A 24,530-nucleotide genomic window follows, 5' to 3' on the forward strand; every position below is an offset into this window, starting at 1 on the left:
TTCAGAGAGCAGAATATGTGACCAGCAAATATGTTGAATTTTTGCTTGAAAATTGTGATCAAAATCTGATTTACTTATTGGTTATATTATATTATTCAATGAGCATATCTTTAAAAAACAAATGAAACTTGAACAATTTGGTGTTTAAACAATATTAAGATTAAGTACAGATAAAATACAGAGTGTGTAGAGTGTAATTAATTGCAATCAAAAGTTAGGGCAGTCAAATACGTCAAAAGTAAGCCTATCTTTGCCAACTGTTAAATATTATTCTCTGGGTGGCAGCCATGTGATACAGAAGACTTCAGGATTTCTTTATGTATTCTGGATGCAAATAATAGTGCAGTGAGTCAAAATCCTAAAAGTATCTCAAAATCCACAGAGGGTTAATTCAAGAAACACGAACTGAAGCTTTTTGAAGGGCCCTCTGTTCATTATCTGAAAATCTGTAGGTAGATCTTCAAAGTGCTGAGTCTGCAAGATAGCCACAACAAATCTCATTATTTGAATGTATTATCCAACAGTGGATGGAAAATCTTGAATGGAGAATGGGAAGACTGGAAATAGGTGTCATCTGACAAGTTACTGTCAGATGACAAGTTATTCTTGTGCTTTATAGGGATGGTGGTGGAGAGATCAGTCATTCGCAGGATGACGTTACTCTGATCAAAGCGTCATCGTCATCTTGTGACTTGTTCAAACTCGATGTGTGTTAATTATTGTGCAGACGACGTGCACGGACACTCAGTGTGTACCTAATGTGTTTGTCCGTTTGCGCTGTGTGTCTAAAGTATGTTCGCCGGCTCACGTGGATGCCTCAAAACACCTATCGAGGTTTCAGGGACTTCCTGAAAGTAGTTCCGCGTTGCAGCGTCGCTCGATGCAAACAGAGGGGTTTCTTTACGCTTCTATCGGCGGCTCGGAGGAAATAACACAACGTTAATATTTTGCATCCTGTCGGTGGTTGTCAAAGAATACGGAGAGGGAATTTTCGATCCGCTGCGTGAGGTTATCAGGAGCCCTTGCGTCTTTCAAATATCCCTCCGCTGTTTTTTGTCCCCTTTCAGACTGTTTTGGTCTTTTTGCTGTTAGCAACGGAACGAACCCGAGATAGCAGTAAACCCTATTTTGAGATAATTGCATTTTTTGTTAGAGTCACACAACGAACCGACGAGGGCTGTAACGCCTCCGTTTGTTTGTCACGAGCGATTGGCACGTGTTGTCTTTTTTAAATTTCATTCTTTTTTTGTCTTTAATAGCAGATGTACGGATTGCTAATTTCGCTAGCCACCGTTAGCCAGCTAGCCTCCTAGCAGCGCATCTTCATCGGGAGGGCACGCTCACATTAGCCCGCCAGCTAACGTTAGCGAGCTGTCACGCCACCACACGCCCGTCTTGTCGTCCGAGAGATTGCGGCGCGGAGCTGGTCGTTTTGAGACGCCGTCTTTTATGGGATCACCATGTCAATGAAGGCCGGTGGAAATCGCAGCAAGCCCGGCGGTGGCAGCGCCGCTGGCGCTCCTGCCCCTGGTGCCGGAGGAAGCGGCGGGGGACGGCAGAATCTGGGCAGGTCTGTCACTTTGAAACCGTTAAACTAGCGAAATAAAAACGCACCGGCGGTCGGGTTGTGGGCTCGAATCCGAGCCCCCGGACCCCACCGCGTTGAACGGAGGCGGTTTTGGGAGATGACATCAGGGGGAACGAGCAGAAAGCAGTCCGTGTTTGAGAGCGTTTCGTGGGCCTTGCGACGTGTTGGTCACCCAGCGCATCGCTCTGCAGTCGAGCTAGCGAGGGCCCGGCTGCTCCCTTTAATCGTGTTGCAACTTCGACGTGACGTAGTGCACGCTGAATAAAAATGCCCCGTGTTTCTCTGTGCTGATGTATTCTGACATGTTTGTTAGCACTAACATCTTCCCCTTCGCGGGTGTGTGTGGTGTGTGTGTCCGTGGAGCCATTGGTGCCAGTTTACTCCCAGCTCCTAGTCAACCTAGCTAGCGTTAATTAGCCATTTGACAGCCCCATGCTTGTTATTCAGTGCACTTGCCTCATTCGCTTTTATAACGGGGACGCATCCTGGTCACTTTCCAGCCTCGTACAACAACTGTGTGTGTGTGTGTGTTTGTGTGCATGTGTGTGTTCACTCGACTGTCATGTTGCCTCGGAGCGTTACCGCAACATTGCTGCAAAGGCTTTGCCAAGAAACAGGGCGAAAAAAGCGTGTGGGCGCACGGCATCCGAGGAAGAGGGGCGGGTGTGCAGGAGAAGTGGGATCCACACATCGACGGGATTTCAACCTTGACGTTGCCCGTGTGAAATAGTGTCCTTGAAACATGACATTTCTGCACATGTCCTCCCGAGATCCAGCTAACGCTCACTGACAGTGCATGGGGGGCTGCAAGCGGATTTATTTTCTCTGGGTTTAAAAAAAATGTGGCCAGGCTTCTGCTCACCGGTCACTAGGACAGCGTGTCCATTCATTGCGTAGGTCGTCATCTATTGAGGTCGTGAGAAGATGGTGTAAAACGAATGGATGAGCTCCAAGTTGGACACACGCATGCAAAAAAACCCTGCTCATTTCCCTTCTAAATAAAGCTGATTACATTTGTTTTACTGTGGAGGATTGTGTTACTGCTCCATGTACCACAGCGATCACACTGTAGGGGAAGTGCCCATTGCCCACACTGAGTCAAGTGAGAATGCCTGGCCCCGTGCCAGCAGTTGAACAAGGTGCATTTTAGGACATGCTTGGGGAAAAAATGTAGGCTTCAGAGTATTTGGCTGGCAGCTACTCAAACACATTCCACACACCCTGGGAATCTGTGGGAAAACATCAGAATCTTCATTGCATTAAACACGTGTAATGGATTTGCATTCAGTAGATCTTTCGGTGCAGATTAATTTGTATAATTCATGTTGGAAGATGATTCTCTGGCTTTACCCTCTTTAACATGTGCAGCAGCAGCTCTGTTCTCTCTGAAGAATTTACACCATCACCTCATGAGATCTTCGGCCAGCCTCGGTTTCAATATGCAAGCACGATGTTCAGTGTTAATGATGCTGAGTTCTAACAATGTCGTTTTCTTTTCCTTTCAGGGGAAGACACAGTGGTAAAGGTCCTGCAGCAGTAAGTCGTTCTCTAATTCTCATTAGTTAGTGGGAAAAGGCTTATTAAACATAGACGTGTATCATTATTCGTTTGGAATACCTGGGTACATTATTTTATCTAAAAAGAGCTTTTGAGAATTGACACAAGGGATTAACGCCTCTTCTGTTAATTTGGCCTGTGCAGTCATTCCGATAAAATATTGTGTTATTGAAAGGTATTTAATGAGGGTTAAAGTTAAAAAACATGGACCCGAGATCAGGGATTGGATTTGTATTTATTATTATTATGCATTCTAAATCTTATTTGTTTAAAATGGCCATGAGAGCCTATTTACCAACCATTTTCTTTGCAAATGGTAACTTCAGAAGTTAACAGTGTTTTTTTTCTTTAGGTCATTTTCAATGGTGTATATGCAAATATGAGGATGGTCCATGTCTTGACTTCAGTTGTGGTATGTTTGCTGTGTGTCTATCTTATGTTTTTGGGATGAGGTTCCACATAGTATCTGCTAAATTGTGTCTCATACGTACTTACCACAATGCACAGAGGAAAGATAATGGTTACACAAAACTTAGTCGGAGACGGCTGATGTAAATCATGCTTAATGCAAATGAATTAGTAACAGCAGCATGCACTGCAGTCTGTCTTTCACCACATGCTGCTCCTTCAAAATGTCTGTGCTGCAATAAACAAAGTCTCTGTGATTTGTAGAGACAGCTGGTTGCATAAACAAAGCAGAGATTGATCAATCATTTGTCCGTCTTGCAGCAGATGGGTCTCTGAACCTGCCTTTTTTTTTGGGTGGGGGGGGGGGGTTGTCTAAATTGACATTGACACTTTATTGAATGCCTGCGTGTTGCATACAGTGAATAATGATAGCCTTTTTTTTATTTATAGGGGACCAAGTGTGAGCTGAAAGTGAAAGATGGTGCAGTCTATGAAGGAGTCTTTAAGACATATGGTCCAGAGGTAAGGATCACACACAGTGCGATTTTCTTAATAGGTATGGAGTTAGATTTGTTATTTCCTCAATAGCCCCACTAATGATTACGGTTAGCTGTGCTGGTATGCCAGTGCCTTTCCAGCAGTCGGTAGTAACATCACCCCTGAGGTGGCTTCAACAAAGATCACCCATTCCACTTTTCCTTTTATGGAGGGCAGCTTCATTCCTTTTTAGGTCGAAGTATTCCCCAATCTTCCTTCTTTGGGGAAAATTTCATTTTGCACAAGTGAAAAGCTTCACCTGAGGCGAGGTGGAGGTTTGTTTTCTGTCCAGTTCATGTGCTTCTTACTTCAGCTCTTGATGAGATGCCAGTAACGGACATTATTCCCTGTTTTCACACAAAACCGCACTCATATTTATGTATCTTTTTATCCCCCACCCTTTACAAGGTCTGCCTTATACTCCAGGAGAAATTGAATTTGGTGGGCCTGCACAGGCAAACACACCGCTTTGTTCTGAGACCAAAACAAAGCATCACATTTGGCTTTTATTATCACAGTGTGCAAGCTGAGCAGTCAAACATGCTGCAAAGTCCACACAGTTGTATTCACCCTCCCCTCTGTACGACGTTTCTCAAATATGTAGTGTTTGATTTCAGCACTTGTGTTTTCAGTTTTTCCTCAATAGTATTATACAAGTTGTAGTGTTGTAACTTCTTGTTTTGAGGCCTTATCCGCTTCCACTGGTTCTTCATCGTATCTGTAGATGGGGCTTTTGCTACATTTCCGATTCCTCTTTAATCCTGTTTAACCAAACTTTCCCCCTCAGTGTGACCTGGTGTTGGATGCAGCCCACTGTAAGAGCCCTGAGCCGAGCATAGGCCCCAGGAAAGAGGATATTGTGGAGAGCATAATTTTCAAGGCCTCAGATGTGGTAGTGGTGACCTTCAAAGATGTTGACCTGAGTTTCGCCAAGAAAGGTACTGAGCGCATTCATATTGATTTGATCTAGGCTCACAAACTGCAGTCTTTGCCTAGTTGTGTACATACTAGGTACTACACACACTACATATGAAACGGACATTTCTAAGTAGATGGCTTTGTATTCATTTCACACACCCAAAATAAACAATTGTCCCCGTTAATGCCAATCAGTGCATGCATACAACATATTGATCTTCAGTTTGTATTCGCCATCTTGATGTCAAAGGCTTTGCCAGGAGTTAAATCTTGTGCGTGTGCTCTGATTGCTCAGCCATTGAAGACTAATTTGATCTGCTGATTGGTCGGAAGGTTGCCCTGGTGCAGCAAGGACACTCAATAAAGTCTGAATGAGTCTCCTTCCTCTGATTCATCTTGGCCCATACAGGTCTCATTTGAATGATAATCAACTCTGTGGGAGGGATTATCTTTTGGATCAAATATCTTATCTGGTTATATTTAACTAATGTGGACTGAGTGGAAAGTTTTGCACAACAGTATGACATCCAAAGCACCATCTCCATTATTAGTGATCATGTTACATGGTCAACAAGACAGTTAAGTTCAGTGTTTTTGAAAACTATTATTATTATTGCAGTTTTTAAGTGGAAGGTACATATGTTTTTCACCAATTTATAAACAAATGGGACATGTGGAGTTTGCTATACACGGCTTGACATAAAACCATGAAAACTCCACTCGAGTTGTAAAAAATGGAAACATCCTTCACTTTTTGCAATTCTCCTCGCACCTCATTGATCCACATCCAAGAATTGTTGAATAGGAATTCAACTGTTGGTGTGATCGGCAGTCAGTCATTGTATCTGTCAGTCCATCTTCTGACTGTGTCTCATCTGTCTGTCTCTCCTCTCCAATGGTCTAGTCTCCTCTGATACAGGTAATATATGGCTGTTTTCTCCTCTCGCACTTCTCTGTAATGCACTCAGACATACATGCATTATAAGCCCAAAAATCTAACTCAAATAATTTGGAATCTGCAAGTCTTGGGCCTGATCTGTTGCCTTCCTGCTACATTTGAAATCTAATTTGGTGATTGAATTTGAGTATCACTGACTTTCATACAACCTAAAAATAACAATTCAATGTCGGATGCAGGTCAGTCTTGCTCCTTGTTTTCACCAGATCCCTTTTTGTTAATCTCCAGACAGGATGTTGCTTTCGGTGGAAGAGTTTTTCTCTTTTCCCCCATCACTTATCCGTTGAGCTTTTAATGAGATGTTAGCGTGGGCTCAATATTGAAGCCATGGACATTATACCTATTATATGACCTTATGCTTACTTATATTGAATCTGTCAAAAATATACAGCTACTAGTGTTAAATGTTTAAAGTGGTCAACTTACAGAAATTTCATTTTGTTAGTTGTTTTTAAGTACTTTTAAAGTAGAATACTTTTTGTTTACATTTTTACTAATTTTATATAGATCCAAGCACAATTAAAGCTTGTACATAGACAACTAGAAGAGGACAGATTTTTTTTGTTTTATCTTATTATGCAGAGCATTATTGTATTTTCCTAAAAATGAGATTTTGCTGCAGCACTTGATCTCAAATCTTACTCGAGTAGAACTCGGGTCAAATCACAGTCAGATGGAAGATGAGAAACTCTACATTATTTCTGTAATTCCATTGAAAGCAACAGCTTGAAAAGCCCTGACAAACTACCAACTGAATTTGATGTCTTAGCATGGTATTTAAAATCAAGTTCTGTCATGACTTCTTGATTTGGTTTGGCCCTGAAGTGCTGTAAGGTCATATAAAAAGACTGCTATCTAAATGCATGTTTGCTTTACCCCCCTCACTATGCTCACATTTGACTTTATTCACAATTTTCCTTATGTTATGTACAATACCCTCGATGGACTGTGTGCATACAACCACCTCTACTCATATAATTCAGGCCTGTCAGACTGTTTCTGAGATGCCAGTCGGACATTCTGGACCAGTTTCATGCAAGATGAGTTAGGTTTGGCTGAGTTATACAACTCCAGGTGGCTGGTATGCTTTGTGCACATAGTCCATCGATGCCAGCTTTGAGAAAGTGAGAGCAGACTTGGGCTGAACTGAGATTAGATTTCCTTTCAAACATAATTGAGGGTTTTCTTTGAGCATGCCTGTCCCTGGTTTTTGTTGAGCTAACACAATTATTCTGTGAGTTTACTTATGGTCCTGAAAGTTTGGACTATCAAGTAGTTGAACATGTTAAAGTCAGCTTTCAAAATGCGGCCCATTGCAATGCATAATAAATGTGTGTGGGGGGGTTATTGTATACACTGGGTCATACTTCAAATTCCTGATGCAGGTCAGCCAGTAATTCTTTAATTTGTAGATTTTGACACAGGCTAAGAAAGTGTTAGAGGATTATTTTTCTCCCTTTCTTTACGAGGCTTGATTCATACACTGTCAGACCAATTTATCTCTGTTAGCTTTACCAAGGCCAGCTCAAGCAATAGCTCCATTTGTTTTTGAAAGGATTTATTCTCCCAATCCAGTTGGACCCCTGTCTTGTTGTGAGTGGGTGTGCCTGGTGAACCTCCAATACCTCAATTACAAATCTTCAGACCTGGTGGTAGAAGCTCTGTAGGCATGAGCGCTTCCCTGCATAAACAGTGAAAATGCAGCAACAGGACTGCATCCCGTCTTTGGGCTCCTCTTTGTGTTGGTTGTTGGATGTGTGAGCTTGTGTGCAGCAGTCTGCTGTACACAAATATGTATTCTTTGTGTGCGTCGCAGACAACTTCACAGATGCCGCAGTGAGCAGTAGGATCAATGGCGAGCACAAAGAAAAAGATCTAGAGCCTTGGGATGGTGGAGAGACCCACAACTCCGACAGCCTAGAGTCTCTGGATACAGATGTGGTAAGAAGACCGACACACAGACACATTTGATGCTGTACTTGGAACTAAAGCCTCACAGGCCATATGATGATAGATTGGACAGTGAAAATAATAGAGAGGATATTTCATTCAGTCGACAGCATTGATCATATTTGTCCAGACCTTTTTGGAAATGATGTCACTTTCTTTGCTCCTCCCTCTCTCTTCATTTCAGTCAAATGGGTGGGACCCCAATGACATGTTCAAGTACAATGAGGAGAAGTATGGAGTGATGTCAACATATGACAGCAGCCTCTCCACATATACGTAAGTTGCTATCTTCAATGTTAATACATTTGATTTATTTAACACTAAGCCATGTGTTTTCTGGATGTAATTTTAAATATCTGGTCATTAACCTTTACTCTGCCTCTGTTTACGACGACTCAAACATGGAATCGGCTTGTTTCTCATCCCTCCATCACCCTGCTTCGCTTGTCTGACCTGAGCTTGTTTCCCAGGGTCCCCCTGGAGCGGGACAACTCGGAGGAGTTCCTCAAGAGGGAAGCGCGTGCTTCCCAGCTGGCCGAGGAGATTGAGGCCAGTGCCACATACAAGGCCCGCGTGGCCCTGGAGAATGATGAGCGCTCCGAGGAGGAGAAATACACTGCAGTGGTTCGAGGGGAGAGGGAGCCTCACACGCTTGGCAGCAGGTGAGACCGGGAGACACTTAAAAACTTGGGGTCAATAAATGCATCTCATACAACATCCTCATTGTTGTTAACTGACTCTTTGAATGTGCTTCAATACTAGCTCCCTTTAACCATTTAGCAACACAACACTGCAACATTCATGTTCCCATTGTGGAATGTAGTGTATCCTTGTAAACCTTGCTTTACACTCGTAAATATTATTAACTGTGCAAAGCACAAAGAGATGGAGTTTAACTGAGTCAGCAGCATTAATTGTTAACTTCCTTGCCTATAGGTCTGGAACATAAATCATTCATGTCTAATTGTGATAAGTGATCTAATAAAATATTCCTTTCTCTGTTTTATTAACAAGTCACAACATGTTTGTGCAGTAAAACTGACTATAAATATCACCAGAGACTATTTATCATCTTTGAGGGTGGATTTCTCCCACAGGTAATTTGTTAGTTATGAAACAAGTGGAAGAATGTGTGTTGTACACACTTCTTCTTCATTTCCAGTGCCTGTTATTTTAATATTGCCAGAAATGGATCTAAGTACCAGCATTTTTATATACTATTGTTATTTCAATATTATTTATATTAGTATGAGCATAAGGATGAGGGCAGAAGTACATGAGCTAAAGGTAGGCATTCTGTATCTCAGGCTTGAGAAGCTCCTTATTCAGGCCTGAAAGAATGACGAACAGTTCCACTAAGCAAACAGCAGCTGCTCTCAGAACAAATAAGTTCCCTGGTAGTAAAAGAAAACATGCTCATGTTGGCATGAAAACATTTACTTAGCTGAATATAACAGAGTGTACAATTAATTCCACCCCTTTTTATCTTGACTATTGTTCTGTATATATTGAACTCAACCATCTGCCTCCATGTGTATGTGTGCAGGGAGAACAAGTACATTCCTCCAGGTCAGAGGAACAGGGAAGCAATGTCTTGGGGACCAGGACGTCAGAATTCACCTCGTCTGGCTCCAGGCTCAGCCGGGCCCCCGACCCCTCGACCCGGACCTCACGACTACAGTCCCAACTCTGGAGCCGACCAGAGGGTTGTTAACGGAGGTGCGTGTCAGGACATAAACACACAAACATATCCTGTTACTTGCCACTCAACATTTATTGGATAGTGAGTGATTATATTGACTTGGAATTTCTATCTTCTCTGATTAACTGGTGGTGACTGTGGTTAAGAGCGTCCATTTCTTTTTATATATTTATCGTACTTATTAGTAATCATTTAATTCTCCCTTGCCATTCTGTCTCATATTTATTAATCTCCCCCTTCTCTCTATTCCTGCTGTACCTTTTGTTTTCCTCACTTTACCTGCTCATCATCTGCTCTTTGTCATCCTTGATCATTTGTCCTTCCCTCTCTTAGGTTCATCCCATTGGCCCTCACCCTGCCCGCCTCCTTCCTCCCGCCCCCCCTCTCGTTACCAGTCTGGCCCCTCCTCCCTGCCTCCTCGGGCGGCCACGCCCACCAGGCCACCCTCCAGACCCCCCTCTCGACCCTCCAGGCCTCCCTCTCATTCATCCTACCCCTCCTATCCTTCCTCCTCATCCTCCTTTTCCCACCATGGGCCCACCTCGCCAGCCTCCACTCTGCCCAAACGCATGTCTTCAGAAGGTACCCACATCAGTGTGGAGTAGACCTGGGCAAAAGCATGAGTTGAAGGTGGATGGATTGAGCCCAATGTGGAACTGACATCCCCGAAATGTTGAAAGCTGTTTGAAACTGTCTTAATAATAATAAATATGGAAATTACGTTCAAAATTAAATTTGCCCAGGTCTAGTGTGCAATAACAGAAATAGGTGAAGTTGCTTTTTCAGGCTGATTTGGGGTCAGATTTGTCATTTCCACACGATATAGAAATTGTGAGGATTTCCACAAAACTGATCCTTTATCAGTGCATCAGGCAGTTTCATCTTGGCATGTGGGTGCATCACGGTGCGTGCTGTGCTTTCTGCGTAGCAAGAGTCAAGCCGACAAAACGACAGGATTTTAAACTACTTTCCAACAGCAGCAGTGTTAGGGACATGAGCACATAACAAAGAAGGAAACGCTTTGGCTGCTGAGGGATTGAAAACAAATATTTCTAATATTTCAAGATGCAAAGCCAGATAAAGATTTGAATGAAGCAAAGTAAAGATGCACAAATCAGCTTGAACTGACGGATGTCTTATCTAAAACAACTTTACCCGTTGGTTCTCTCACACACACACACCGTGCTTTTGTCACATTATCCGTGGGCCCCATTTGTTCTCCAGCACATTGAATTTGAAGAATATCAATGAGCACGTTGTTAAAATATGTAGTTAAAGCTTTTATTTGGTGTTTATACATCCGTACTGGATGGACTGTTCAGGAATTCTCAGATTTGCATAAATGGATCCCAAATTTAATTTACCAAAAAGTATTTGATAAGTTATGATAAAACTTAGGATGAACTTGTCATTTAACATTTCTAACATTGACCTCTTTGGCTTAACATATTTTAAGCCTGTTGCATCTCTGGTTCAAGATGTTTTGGGGTCATAGACACGCCACCGTCTTCCATGGTGAAGTATTTGTCACTGTTCTAAAACACACATGAACCTCTACTCTCTGAATAAGTGGAAATAATAACTTACACTGTCCAAGTATTTATAGATCACGTTAATACTTTTTTCATATGTATATACAGTGAAATTTATCTGCACAAACTTTGTTTAACAGTGAAATATTTAATTACGGGTTCTCCCTTCACCTTCTCTCCTGTTTCTCATTCTTCATCTCTCACTTCACTCGGTTGTGATTTGAAAAGTGTGGTGTGTTTGATCTGGTCTTTCTCCACTAACACGCATGTCACCAAATAACATAACTGTATGGTGTGATACTTAAACATTAGATTATGCTGTAATGAGCACAGATGTTTGGGTGTTTTTTCTTTTGAGTGACACAGAGGAGCTTCAGAGAGAAACCACAGCGGGACGGTTGGAAACTCTTTACTTTACCTCCGCTGTCTGTTCATGGACTTCTGTCTGTCTTTGTCCACAGGTCCACCCCGGATGTCTCCCAAATCCCAGCGGACACCTCGTGCTCACAGAGTGCCACCTTGCCGGACAACTGGCATCCCTCCGGGAGTGGACATAATTTCCCACAATGCCCCCGGAGAGGTCCCAGTGACTACACCAAGTAGGAGCAGCTCCTCTGGAGGGACATGGTCTTCAGTAGTTAGTGGAGGTAGAAAAGTTCTTTCCTTTGTTCTTTATTCCTTTTTTACGTGCTTCTATCGTGATACATTTCCAAACATGAACACACAAAATATTAATGAGAAAATACATGGAATAGAAATAGGTCATTATGTTTCAGCCTCACTGGATGAACTGTATTGAAAGGTCCTGCAGTGTTATTTCCTAATTTTCCACATATTATGTTAAGAAAACATCTTATACTTTGAATAGTTATCCTCCAATGATGGATTTTTTTGATCACTAAATCTTTCTTTCCTCAGCTCACAGACCTCGCTCCCCTCGTCAGAATAGCATGGGTGGAGCCTCCCCCGGCTCCTCCTCCCTCCCGTCACCTCAGACAGGAACAGCTCCTGTGGAAACTGTCGTCACACCAATATCAGCTTCCTCTCCTACTGCTGCTTGTCCCGCTCCCAACATGGTCGCCTCATCAACAGGAGATGGTAAGCTTTAAAAGTGAAATGTTCTTAGATGAGGGCCGAGGGAATAGGAAATACCAGGGAGGATATGAAATACCTGATTTGTGTGCCCACAGAGGTGAAGTTTTTGCAGCGGTTCCTGTAACTGTCGGATGCATTGTTCACATATGCTTGTTCTGATTATATGTTGTGTTCTGTTTAGCAAAAGAGTGTCGTGTTCAGGAGACGAGACAAACATCCCCCACGGCAAACAAGGAGAACATCAAGCCCTTGGAGAGCACGCCTAGTATCCCCAGACCAGTCTGCAAAGGTACAGTGGACAGCAGTATTTGCCTCAGAAAAGACTGTGTCAGGCATCAGAGTTTTTATGAAGATGTATCACAAGGATTCTGATGAAGTGACCATTTGCTGAGGCACCTGTAAAAACAGATTGGTCCATAATCTGATCTATAGTTTTTGGGACTAACCTCCTCATATCATCCTCTCTTCCAGGACCCCCTTCAATGGCACCAGACCACAGAAAACAAATAGATAATTTAAAGAAATTTAGTGTCGATTTTAGGGTGAGTATCTCTTTCATTCCTATAAGTAACCTCAGGTTTATCAAGCTGATCTAGAGCTTGTGTCCACCTCCTCCAACTCCCGCTTTTATTTCCCAGTTGCAGTCTAGTTCAAATCCAGACCCCGCCTTTGACCAGATGATGACCAAGCCACCTAGAGATCCAGCAGACAAGCCTAAAGACCTTCCCCTGGACAAATCCTCCTCCGTGGCGCGGGAGGACAATGAAGAGGGTGTTGTAGTGATTGCTGCTGGAGCCGCTGCGGGTGCCCCTGCTCCTTCCTCCGCCAACTCAAACACCAGTAAGCCTGGCAGCCCTGCTGCTCTGTCCCCATCTCCCTCAGCCCCAGACCTGAAGAGGGCCGGGCTGGACGTGGCATCGCAGGGAGTTCAGACAACGGCCACATTCAGTGGAGCCAAGCACGAAGAGAAGGAGGAGAAAAAGGAGGCTGTACAAGAGTGAGTGGAAGAGATGTTGTGATTTTGTTGTGATGAACTTAAATGTGTTACATCTGGAGGTGCTGTGTGTTTTTTTGTATAGTCATCCAAAAAATACACCTTTTAAACTGAATGACCATAAACATTGTAGTCTGTTTTATCCCACATCAAATTCTGCTGCCAGAAAACCCCCCATAATATCAATATGAAATATATATTAATGTAAATACTTCCAGACGGATCCTACAATATTAAGCTGTTCACTGTTTCTTCTCCTGCAGTCAAGTGAGAAAATCAACCCTGAACCCAAACGCCAACGAGTTCAAACCCAGGTTCAATACACAGGTTAGTGATCTGCTGCTGACAGACTGCACACTTTAAATAACACAAGACTATTTTTACACTACTGTTATAATGTCTCTCTCTTTTTTAATCACTCCATCAGCCCAAACCAGCCAACACCCCGACGCCCCCTCGTCCTCAGGGCCAACCCAGCCCCTCCATCGTCGTCCAGCAGCCCCCGGCTGTCTACAGCCAGACAGTCTGCTTCCCCCAAATGTATCCGCTCACCCCCGTCAGCCCGGGCGTGCAGGTGAGACACACGGCTGCATGCTGGCATGACAGATTTACTTTTTTCTTCTCAGATCATCACCCTGAACACCGAACCAGTATAATCCACTGGATTATACTGGTTCGGTGTTCAGGGTGATGATCTGAGAATCCACGACTAACCACCATCACCTTCATCTCCTAACCTGTTTGTCATCATTACTTATTTTTCTTTATTTTTCTGTCTTTTATTAATCTCTTATTACTTTCTTCGCATTTGTTTTCTAATTTTACTTTTTGAGGACCCCTCCATGATTTTTCAGTTCTTGTTTTTCTTTTTACATCGATATACAAAATATCTGCATCCCTTTGTCATCACTTTTCTTTCCCCTGAATTTGTCTGAATTTTGGCTGAATCGCTTTAAAAACTGTTTAGGTGAAACAAGCTTAGAAATGTTTAAGAAAGGAGGAATCATATTCATACGATATGTTGTCAAAATAAGATTTTCAAGAATCACTTATTGAAAGTTTTTAGTCAATTTTTTATGAAAGTTATTAATCTATACGTTTTGCCTGTATTGGTTTAAGAGAAACTTGATGATCCAACATCAGACACGTGTAAAAGATATTAACGTTGGTGAACAACTAAAGAGTGGTTCTTTTTTCCTTTTCTCCCCCTCCTCCTCCTCCTCCTCTCTCTCTCACTCCATTAGAAAAGCATAATATGGAAGGTTTGTGAAGATTTCTATTTTTTAAATCCTTTTTTTTTTTAAAGCTTAAGAGATGTTTTGCTTGCTTGTTGAAATAATTTCATCAGACGTTGGTTTGCCAACTTCTTATTGCAATTCACTTTAACCTGTATCTTACTTCTATTGGTTTCGTCTGTTTATCAAACAAATGGCTGAAAGCTCATAGGAGGTTAAGCCTCTTTGTTTTTGCTGCTAAACTGTTTCCGATAGAAATGCATGTTGTTTGATATTCTCGAGTTAAGGAGCAGAGTATGACGAGCAGCATTTGGTTTATTAGAAAACACACAATGATAGACAGTCAGAGAAAATGCATGTGTCCCCAGGTAAGAGTTAATTCCCATAACCTCAAAGGCACATTTTAATATGTTCATTTCTATGTTTGCTGCTAAAGTAAAACACTTAGTAAGAGTTGTCCTGTACAGATAAACACCAATTCACCAGTTTTTTATTTGAGGTCCTTATCGTAGATGTGATGCTTAAGTCTCCTGAGACGGCCGAGAGTAAACCTGTTTTTTCCCCTCCCCGCCCTCCCTCCAGTCTCCTGCTATGTACCAGGTGCAGATGCCTCATATGACCGTCAGCCAGTCTAAACCCTACAGACCAGGTAAAGGTGAGAATAACTATTTCCACGCTCCCTCCCACTAGTCTTCTCTTTTGGTTCAATCACTCCGAAGCTAAAGACATAGTCTATGTGGGAGAAATACTGTGTCACCTTCTCTATTCAAAGCTTCAGTTTTTTTGAATATTGAAATAACTGGGCAATAATTTACATCAAGTGAAGGTGAATGCAATGTGGGTTGTAATTCCTGTACTGTTGCTAGGCTGGTGCGTTTTTTTATCAAATTAGTTTTGTGTGTCTTTTATAATTAGTCCGCCGAAAAGTACACAGGAGGGGCAGTTTTTAAATCTAGTTGAGATTCTGTTCTCGAAAGCTTCTCCTGATGTCTTCACTCGGAGACAGACCATCAAGTCAGGATTTACAGAACAATGAATGACAAGATGAGGAGTAAAACTGAGTCTGTCAGGAAGTTGATTCATTGATAAACTGATCACACTAGCCTTGTAGGCACAGAGCTGAACGTGAAAACTACTTTCTCTAATAAAATACATTAGAAGTGATATACAGTGTCAAAAGGAAAAAAAGTTAAACAATAAATAGTAAACTATATTGCACATCATCACCTTGCAGTATTTATACAAAAGTAATACAATAAATATTAGATATTGAAGTTGACAATGTGCATCAGTGGAAAGTATTTCCCAGTTCAAAGGCTTCAGAAATGACTTTCCTATTAGGAAAAGTCAATCTCTTTATTTTCAGTTGAGTTAAGTGATAATTTGCTTCTTATCAAACAAGTCGTAGATTTTCTCACTTCTCCGTGATTCTGTTTTAGTTTTAGATTTACCGGATTTTAATGTAATCTCTTAACGCGAACCCTCCAGTACCCAACATGCCCCAGCAGAGGTCAGACCAGCACCACCCGCAGGGCGCGCCCACCATGATGCACCCAGTGACGGCAGCAGGACCACCTATTGTAGCACAGAACCCCGCCTATTCTGCCCAGTACTTCACCTGCAGCCCGCAGCAGTTCACCAGTCAGCCACTGGTCCAGCAGATGACTCACTACCAATCACAGGTAAGATTTAATCCCTCACTGCTGGTGTCAGAGCGTCAGGAGCATCCAGCATTGCTCACCACAGGAGGGCCCTCTAATACGATCCCTATGAGACCAGTGCAGTCACTGGTACCATCAGTACTGGGAGTCTTTATCCCTCCTTGCTCACTCGTGGACCACATGCCCGGGATCCGGCAGCTTGACGTGGAGGCAGCACGGTGCCAGTGTTTCCTCACCTCTGATTTGGTGGAGCTGAATCCAGGCTCCTGCTTCTTGACCCAGATCAATCTGGTGATACCGTTCGTTGTCAGGAGGAAGGAACAAGCAGCATATATTGTTTATTTATGAGGCTCCACTGTAAAAACTGCCTCGTTACTCTGCTCTCTGGCACATTTAAGATGCATTTATTAGTCCCAAACACATGCACAGACATGCAAAGGCACACTCATGCAGGTAGGTCAATTTAACCTCTGCATTTAACCCATCTGGTGCAGGACACACAGAGCAGTGAGCGACCATGTACGGCGCTCGGGAGCAGATGTTAGGGGAGTAAGGTGCCTTGCTCAGGGGCACTAGAAAGGGTAGGGAGACTCTTGGATTTTTGGACAGATCAATCCAGGTTCGTCTTTTGTTGTCTCTCCGTGGAGTCGAACCAGAGACGAACCAAAGACCTTCTCTGCCCATAGTCCAAGTTTCTGCCACTAGACCACCGCCTCTCTGTAATATTTTTCTTTTCTTTTTTAAGATGCATTTAGATTTAAATACTGTTAAATACTGTTCAGCTCATTTGACTGTTCCCTGAACCTCTAGGGACTCAGACAGTGTTCACAAACTGTGCTGCATATAACTGGAGTGAACTCCGAAAGAATGAAGCTTCTCTTCTTAACCTTGCCTGAATAATATATATATATAATATAAATGTCAATCTGGTTAATTTGTGATTGAACCTTGGGTTTGTTGGAAGATTTGATGCTACATTATCGTTGATAACAATGAGAGTTCCATACCGTCATTGTCCGTCTCCTGTCTGTCTTTGTGTGTCCTCCAGGCGCAGCATGTGTTTAGTCCAGTAATGCAGGGGGGTGCTAGGATGATGGGGCCACCCACACACGGCCAACCCAGCCTCGTCTCTTCTTCAACTACACAGTACCCAGAGCAGACACACACCATGTATGGTACGTCAGCCCACCACTTGTGTAGCTTGATGAGTACGCAACGTGCAGGCAGTGTTGTGTGTGCTGTGTTTACATGTTTTCTTACTACCATTGATTTTTGTCCCAAAGTGTCTCAAGGGCCGATGCCTCAGCAGTACCCCCACCCCAGTGCCACTTTGCACGCTCACCCCCAGCACCCGCAGCCCTCTGCCACGCCTACAGGCCAAGGCCAGCAGGGTGGTCCCCAACAGCATGGGGGTCCTCCAAACCACCCAGCAGCCAGCCCAGTCCAGCACCCACAACACCAGCAGGCTGCTGCAGGTCAGTCTGTTACGATGGGAAGCTTTGATTTCACTGTGCTGGATATTCTCAATGAACCACTGTGTGTTTTTGTGTCATAGCTGCAGCAGCAGCCCAGGCCCTCCACATGGCCAACCAGTCTCCACAGCAGCAGATGTACTCAGCCTTGGCCCCTACGCCCCCCTCCATGACCCCAGGGCCCAACCCTCAGTCTCCCCAGGGATCGTTCCCCTCTGCCCAGCAGACGGTCTATATCCACCCGCAGCAGGTGCAGCACGGCTACAACCACAACCACATGGCGCACGTGCAGCAGGTAGGTCACAGCCTCCGATCCGCTGGCCGGAGACCACTTCCCCAACAGCTCCAGCCAAGTAATCAGATTGGCTGTGTTTCCTGTTTGGGATTTTAAATGTGGGCGGGAGGAAATCTAGGATCGGGTCCAGCAGGTGTTTATGAATGGGTCAAACTGTATTTGGTTGGTGGGGGGGAAGCAGCAAGTGCAGTGTTTTAGTTTTGGCAGCGTGGCCACATTGTAAGTTGAAGGAGGAACATGGTACACAACCAACTGTGATCAGTGGTTACTGCAAAACAGAAATGTTGCAGTAATTGGAATTGGAATAGGAGTTATTAGTTCTATCATCTTTTAACCCCTATAAAGAATGTTGTTCTTTGTGAATATATCATATCTCTGTTGATCTCTCTGTCCGTCTCACTTCCTGCTCTCTCTCTCTGTCGCTCTCTCTCTCTCTCTCTCACTCTCTCTCTCTCTCTCTCAGGCCCATATGCAGTCTGGTTTAGTTCAGTCTCACCACCCGGCGCCTAATCACCCTCAAATGATGCTGATGGCTACCCAGGGGCCTCCAGGGGGGCCGCAGCCCCAAATGACTCAGAACGCCCTCAACCCCATCCCGGTCTCATCCACCACACATTTCTCCTACCTGGCACATCCACAAGGTTTGTTTGCTTCACTCTATTTAGTTGATCCACTAGCGGAATGAGCCTTTTTGTTGTTATAAGGAGATCCATAATGAGCATGACCTGTTATCTCACCAGCTTTTTATAATAAGTGTGTATATGTAGGTGTCCATGAGTAGATATTTATTCATTTGATAAAATGTTTTTTTTGTACGTAAAAAAAAACCATCACGGCATAAACGTTTAAAAAGAATTGTTGAGACCAAACCTTTTTTTACTGTGTAACTGTGGTCGATCCACCAACTTGACATTTCCCCTCCATCTTGTCTTGACTCTGCAGTGCAGGCTCATCATCATCAGCAGCAGCTGTAGACAGAGGGCGCCAGTGAGCCGAGGGACCCGCTCTGCGGCCACGCTCCTCGACCAGAGCCTCCATCACCGGGCGATGAAGAGGACGAGAGCTCCGCCCTCTCCTTCCTCACCAAACATGCTTCACATCAGCTTTTCTCTTTCCTCCCCCCCCTCCCAGACTAGGCAATAAGAGAATGTTAACAGGTTGATGCAGTGACATGTTTTAACGAGCTAGAGTTTTAACGGACAAGACTCCTCCTATTTAAACCCTGTCCACACGCAGACAAACACACACACACACACAAACACACACACACACAAACGGAATAACCACACCCAGACTTTCAGGGGTCCCAAATTGCAACCTTGAGTCAGCTTGCCAAGTAAAAAGAGAGCGAGAGTAACTAATCAGTGAGAGTGGAGAAAGAGAATTCAACTGGAACTTGTATTTTGTCTGCACCTTGTTTATGGGAAAAAAAAAAAGAATCTTCCAACTTTTAGACAGTATTAATCCTACTGTTTATTGCTGCTGCTTTGTGCTGCGTTTGTTTCCAGACTACATGACACGTTTCTAACCAAACTAAAAAAAACGACGAAACATGACGAGAAGCTTCCTGTGAAATGAACCCGTGTTGGCAGCCCAGAGGACGGGAGAAGCGTTATTTATGAAACTATGATGGCTGAGGTGATCAGATCCCACATCTCACCTGACCCTTATGTAACTTTTAAGTTAAAACTTTTACTTTGTAGATAATATAAATAATTTAAAAAACAAGCAAAAAAATTAAAAAACAATAAAAAAGTTTTAAAAACTGAATGGCGTACTGTGGTTGCATTGCTTTGTGGGTTTCTTGTTATTTCCTTCAGCACCTTCAACCCACACATGGCCTCATTCATTAAAACGTTTCATTATCTACACCATTGGTCCTTTTGAGGTATTGTGTTGTGGCTGCAGCCAATCGTAGCTCGACGTTGGGCGAGAGGCGGGTTCACCCTGGACAGCGTCACCGTACAGTCACAAGATTTATATTTACATTCAAGTCAGAACGTAACCCCGACCTGCAGGTCCTTGTTCTGTGGGAGGAGGCCGAGGTTCCCATAGAAAACCCCCAACAGTCACTGGGAGAACATGCAACCGCAACATAGAAAGAGCCTCGTCAATATTGTGACAATTAGTTTATCGTTGAACTGAGTCAAAAACTTGAATCATTAGTTTTACTTTAACCTTGAAGGTTAAAGAAAATTTATCAGATTTGGACTCCAAGCAGACGTCACATCAGGCTGTGGAAAATATTCAAAGACTAAATTATTATTCACTCAGGTCCTGATAGATCAACAATTTTTAATTATGAACAAACTGATTATTTGACAATTTAAATATTATGTTCCATCTTTAGAAATGAACTCTAGGGGAATTAATAGGATGTTATAAACTCTTCTTTAAAGAGCTGTTGTCGAGCAAAAAGCTGAAGCCAGAGATTGCTAAAAAAAACATTGTTAATGTCTTATAATTAAGCATTAATAAATGATGAACCATCAGTAGAGCCATGAATAACAGCAGCATATTAACCCTCCATAAATATTCTTAATATGCAGTGAATCCAGCAGTTGAACTAAAACACCATATATGAACATCCAAATGTATCGGCCTCATCTTCGTATGTCATCCTGAACAGTAAATATCTGGTACTGGTTCATTATCTGGTACTGGTTCATCTCACAGGTTCATAATCTGGTACTGGTTCATCACACAGGCTCATTATCTGGTACGGGATGTCCCAGAGGAACAAGGCGACACCGACAGAGAAAAAACACAAACTTCTCATGTGAGTCGTTTTTTTTTTTTGGTTAGGTTTATTTTACAAAAAGTCAAATATACAGTTGATATATATATTTTAATATAATTTAGATGCTTATAACTGATAAGGGATGCAAACACAATGAACAGGTTTTAAAAGCTGTTGTGGTTTTCATTGGCTGTTGAGGGGGGTTCGTCGGGTCTGACTGGAATGTTTACAGTGCTAAGTTAACAAACAGAATGAACAGTATTGAGGACACATTCACCAGATGGACATTTTGAAATGGTGGTGCAGGTGGGGGGTGTGGTTGAGGATGAAAGGCACCTGAAGAACACGAGGAATCATCTCAAGCTTTTAACTTGATTCTGAACCATGAAAAAAAAACAGGAAGCAGGAGGATCATGTGATGCAGCGCTGGTTTGTCCGGGATCTTTGATTCGCTGTTTTCTTTCGGTCTAAGAGCTTCTTTAAAAACGTTTCTCACACGATTCCTCCACGTTGAAGCCTCCGCTCGCTCTCTGCAAACCTGAAGCACGACCTGAAGCACTGGGCTTCTCTCAAGATATTGCACTGTACACGAGCTCTCACACAACAAAAAGGGGAAAAGGCAACAGCTGCTTTCTGGCAAAGGCACAGTCCTCCTTCAAAATAAAAGAATAAGGAATTCAAACTTAATACTGTGACTGTTGCTTTCGACTCGTCTAAACGGAGGAAGACCAACCGTACTTTTGCCAAAAAAACGTCTTTGTTTTTGTGCCCCCTTATTTAACACTTGACAGATGAACAACATGTTGAAAAGAACACAACACAACCATTGTACAGAGGAGTTATTGAGAAACAAGAGAAGTTATCACACCACGTCCGTGCAATTCTCTGAACACAACAGGTGACTGGAGAGAAGGCAGAGTGACAGACAGGTTCAATGAGGGTGCATTTAAAATCAGCTGCTTAAGTTAGTGTTGAAGCAACGTTAGAAACAAACACACAATGTTTTCTGAAGGTCAAGCTTCAGTCGCTGAAAGGAAATGTCAGAGGATTTGACATTTCATCTTTGGGAAAATTAGATTTACTGTATGAACATGTGATTTCTGGTTCTTTGAGATTCTGGTTTCGGTTTTAGGAAAAAATATCCTGAGGCTTCTCAAGGCAGAGCAGCACTGACACAACGAGGCAACAGACGGATCTCTTCATTCACACCTGGGTTCAGATCGGTTCGGGTCTCCCTCACTGAGCGATTTAAGTCCAGACAGGAAGTTGAGGCGCTAGCTGCACCCTGCAGATCTTTAACATCCACAAAGAAAATCAAACTAATAGACAAGAGGAAGGAGAATCTGAAAACTCGTCTCCTCTAACAAACTAACTGGAAACCAGATGACTTTCAAAATAGGCTTGGAGTTTTTTTTCTTCCCTGCAGAAAAGCCTTGATAATAAAATTCCAATATTAATCAGCTTGTTACAATAAAGTTCTCACCCGAGTTGAGTGATGTGCTGTTTATCTTTAAAGCAACGAAGACACAAGTTACTAGAAGTGATGGATCTGCTCATAAAATCTACTCCAAGAAACAAGAGAACAAAGAGCGACACATGTGATCCTCTGTGTGTCACATGTCACATCTGGACATGTCACATCTGGATACGTTCACATGTTTGCAGGCTGAAACCAAACCTTCCTCATTAAGCCTCTGATGAGAAACACAGACGTGCTGCTCAGAACACATGATTTCCACAGTCCTTCCCTGGGGGGGGGGGGGGTTCTACCGGCTGCTGAGGTGACAGAAAACAGACGGACACAAAGAAGAATTAATGCTGTGAGTGTAAAAAGTAGAGTCGGACAATATCACAACTATTACTAATCCCGGAATGGAGTTTGAAAATAAATCTTAACATTCACTAAGGCACATGTGTGAGTTCAGCCTCGTCCACTTTAAAAAATAAACCTTAAAGATTATCAAACCTCCACAAAACTAGAAACTTTTAAACAAGCACTTTGGCTTTTAAAGGTCTGTGCATCGAGTACCACCCCCCCCCCCCCCCTTGGAATGAAGCCTTCAATGTTTATGTCAATTTCACACCTTTCATTTTTTTGTGTCCAAATAGAATCACCTCTGAGTCTCATTTAGGTGACACAATAATCTCTTACGCACAAAACCATGTTAGGAAGTGGAAGGACTTAGTTTGAAGTCACAATGTCAATTTTGTGCTACTAAATGAACACATATACACATGTATATACATATATAATAATTAAAAACTGTGAAAATTTATATTTAAAAAAATTGCATTTATTTAGTAGCAAAAAAACCTTGTGTGACACTGAAGTAAATTGTGAGGAAAGATGACTTTGTATCACGTGTTATTGCAGAAATGACCTGAAGTGGATTTTGTAAAAAAAAAAACACAAATTCGCACACGCTCTAAGGTGAATACTGTACCACACTGAGATCAGCGACAACATGCTGATCAACTTTCACACATCTCACACACACACACACACACACGCACCGACAGCACCACACACAGCCAGGAGGTTCCACAGCTTTGGTTCTAATGGAAGCTGAAATCCTAAAGGTTTGAAGGAGCGGAAGCTCGACACGATCCTAGAAAAAAAAAAGTTTCCCGACTGACTTTAACCAAGTTTTTCCCCTTTTTACTTTTACGTTTTTCTACAAAAACAAAATCTGTGTATAGAAAAAAATACACATTGTTTCCAAAGTGCGCTGAAAGCGATGTGCACTTCAATATATATAATAATGTGTAAGAGGAGGAATATCTATCGAGTGTGATGACACTCTAACCTATAGAGCGCTTTTTGTTTGTAAAAAAAGAAAGAAGAATGGAGTTTGCTCCACACTGGGAACTTTGTGTCAAGAGTAAATGTCTTTTAAATATTTTAAAGGAGCACTTGATTTATCCACCCACAGGCAGGTCGAGGTTAAGTGCCACAGAGGTTGAATAGAAGTATTTGAATCTAGTTTTCCGGGCTCGAGGACAGCTACACATGTGGCTCTCCCTCACTCACACTGACCCTCAACATCAACACAACAGGAATAATCATCGTCATCGTCAACACTGTAATAAAACTCCCAAAAAATACATTCACTGTGGACACTCGGGGGGGAGGCAGTGTTGGTCTGACATTGCTAGACACACGCAGCTCAGACTTAGGGAGTGTGTGTGTGTGTGTTTCCACGTACACAGTGCTATGCATTTATCAGACTTGTTCCCTCAAGTTCATGAGTCTCCTGAAATCCTGTCTGACACCCCCCTGAAGCTGAAGCTGAAGCTTGGTGGAGGGGGTTGACAAATAAGTGTGTGTGTGTGTGATTGTTTGTGTGTGTGTGCGGGCTTCACAGGTGACTTCTGTCTCTCCGAGGTGATGCAGGACTGCGACTAAGCAGATCACAGCAACATGTACTGGTTGTCTATCGCCCGCTTGCGACCCCGCTCGGGCTCCAGCTCGTAGTCCGAGTCCCGCTGTGGGACGATGGGCGTGTGCGGGGGGGCGTGGCGCATCAGAGGCCGCCTCCCCACCGACTCGCTCCGGCGCAGGGGAGCGGGGGCCGTCGTCAGGAGAGGGTTGGGGCCGGGGTTGGCGCGAACGGGGTGGTGGGTCCCCTGCTGGGAAACGGAGCTGGGAGTGGAGGCGGAGCTGGTGGTGGAGCAGGAGGAGGCCGGCTGACCGCAGCTGCGAGCCAGGCTGCAGTGAGCCAAGCTGGGCTCAGAGCTCCAGCGATGGAGGGAGAACGGGACCAGGAGGGCGCCTGAGAGCGAACCTGAGGGAGAGGGAGTGAGCTGGTTAGTGAGAGAAGCACCCAAAGACTCAGAACCTCCTCAAATGTCACCAGATGGCGGTGGAACTCCAAACTGTTCTTGATA

At 43.3% G+C, this 24,530-nt stretch overlaps 2 protein-coding genes across 12 annotated transcripts in view; one reads left to right on the plus strand and one right to left on the minus strand.

Moving 5' to 3' along the window:
• The first annotated feature begins 901 nt into the window (after positions 1-901).
• atxn2 (ataxin 2) lies at positions 902-19,672 on the plus strand. Of its 10 annotated transcripts, none has more exons than XM_062381647.1 (26): positions 902-1,570; positions 3,094-3,124; positions 3,498-3,557; positions 4,004-4,075; positions 4,878-5,028; positions 5,913-5,927; positions 7,783-7,907; positions 8,101-8,192; positions 8,387-8,578; positions 9,463-9,635; positions 9,952-10,200; positions 11,612-11,797; positions 12,069-12,248; positions 12,427-12,534; positions 12,717-12,787; positions 12,890-13,242; positions 13,503-13,566; positions 13,667-13,813; positions 14,484-14,501; positions 15,057-15,129; positions 15,963-16,156; positions 17,184-17,310; positions 17,419-17,610; positions 17,691-17,902; positions 18,366-18,543; positions 18,845-19,672. In XM_062381647.1, exons 1-26 carry the CDS (start codon positions 1,461-1,463, stop codon positions 18,874-18,876), a joined length of 3,405 nt encoding a protein of 1,134 aa, XP_062237631.1. In that variant the 5' UTR covers positions 902-1,460; the 3' UTR covers positions 18,877-19,672. The 10 variants fall into 10 exon arrangements, with proteins under 10 accessions (XP_062237631.1, XP_062237638.1, XP_062237636.1 ...); XM_062381646.1 differs by having other exon boundaries at positions 903-1,570; positions 12,884-13,242; positions 15,057-15,123; XM_062381645.1 differs by having other exon boundaries at positions 904-1,570; positions 12,884-13,242.
• A 1,018-nt stretch (positions 19,673-20,690) lies between these two features.
• sh2b3 (SH2B adaptor protein 3) overlaps positions 20,691-24,530 on the minus strand; it is a 47,005-nt gene continuing 43,165 nt past the window's right edge. For both annotated transcript variants that reach the window (XM_062381660.1, XM_062381659.1), the window contains exon 8: positions 20,691-24,427. In XM_062381660.1, the coding sequence (XP_062237644.1) occupies positions 24,054-24,427 (374 nt within the window). In that variant the 3' untranslated portion in view covers positions 20,691-24,053. The remainder of the gene's footprint in view (positions 24,428-24,530) is intronic.

Source organism: Platichthys flesus, chromosome 3, assembly GCF_949316205.1.
Source record: "Platichthys flesus chromosome 3, fPlaFle2.1, whole genome shotgun sequence".
Classification (NCBI taxonomy): domain Eukaryota; kingdom Metazoa; phylum Chordata; class Actinopteri; order Pleuronectiformes; family Pleuronectidae; genus Platichthys; species Platichthys flesus.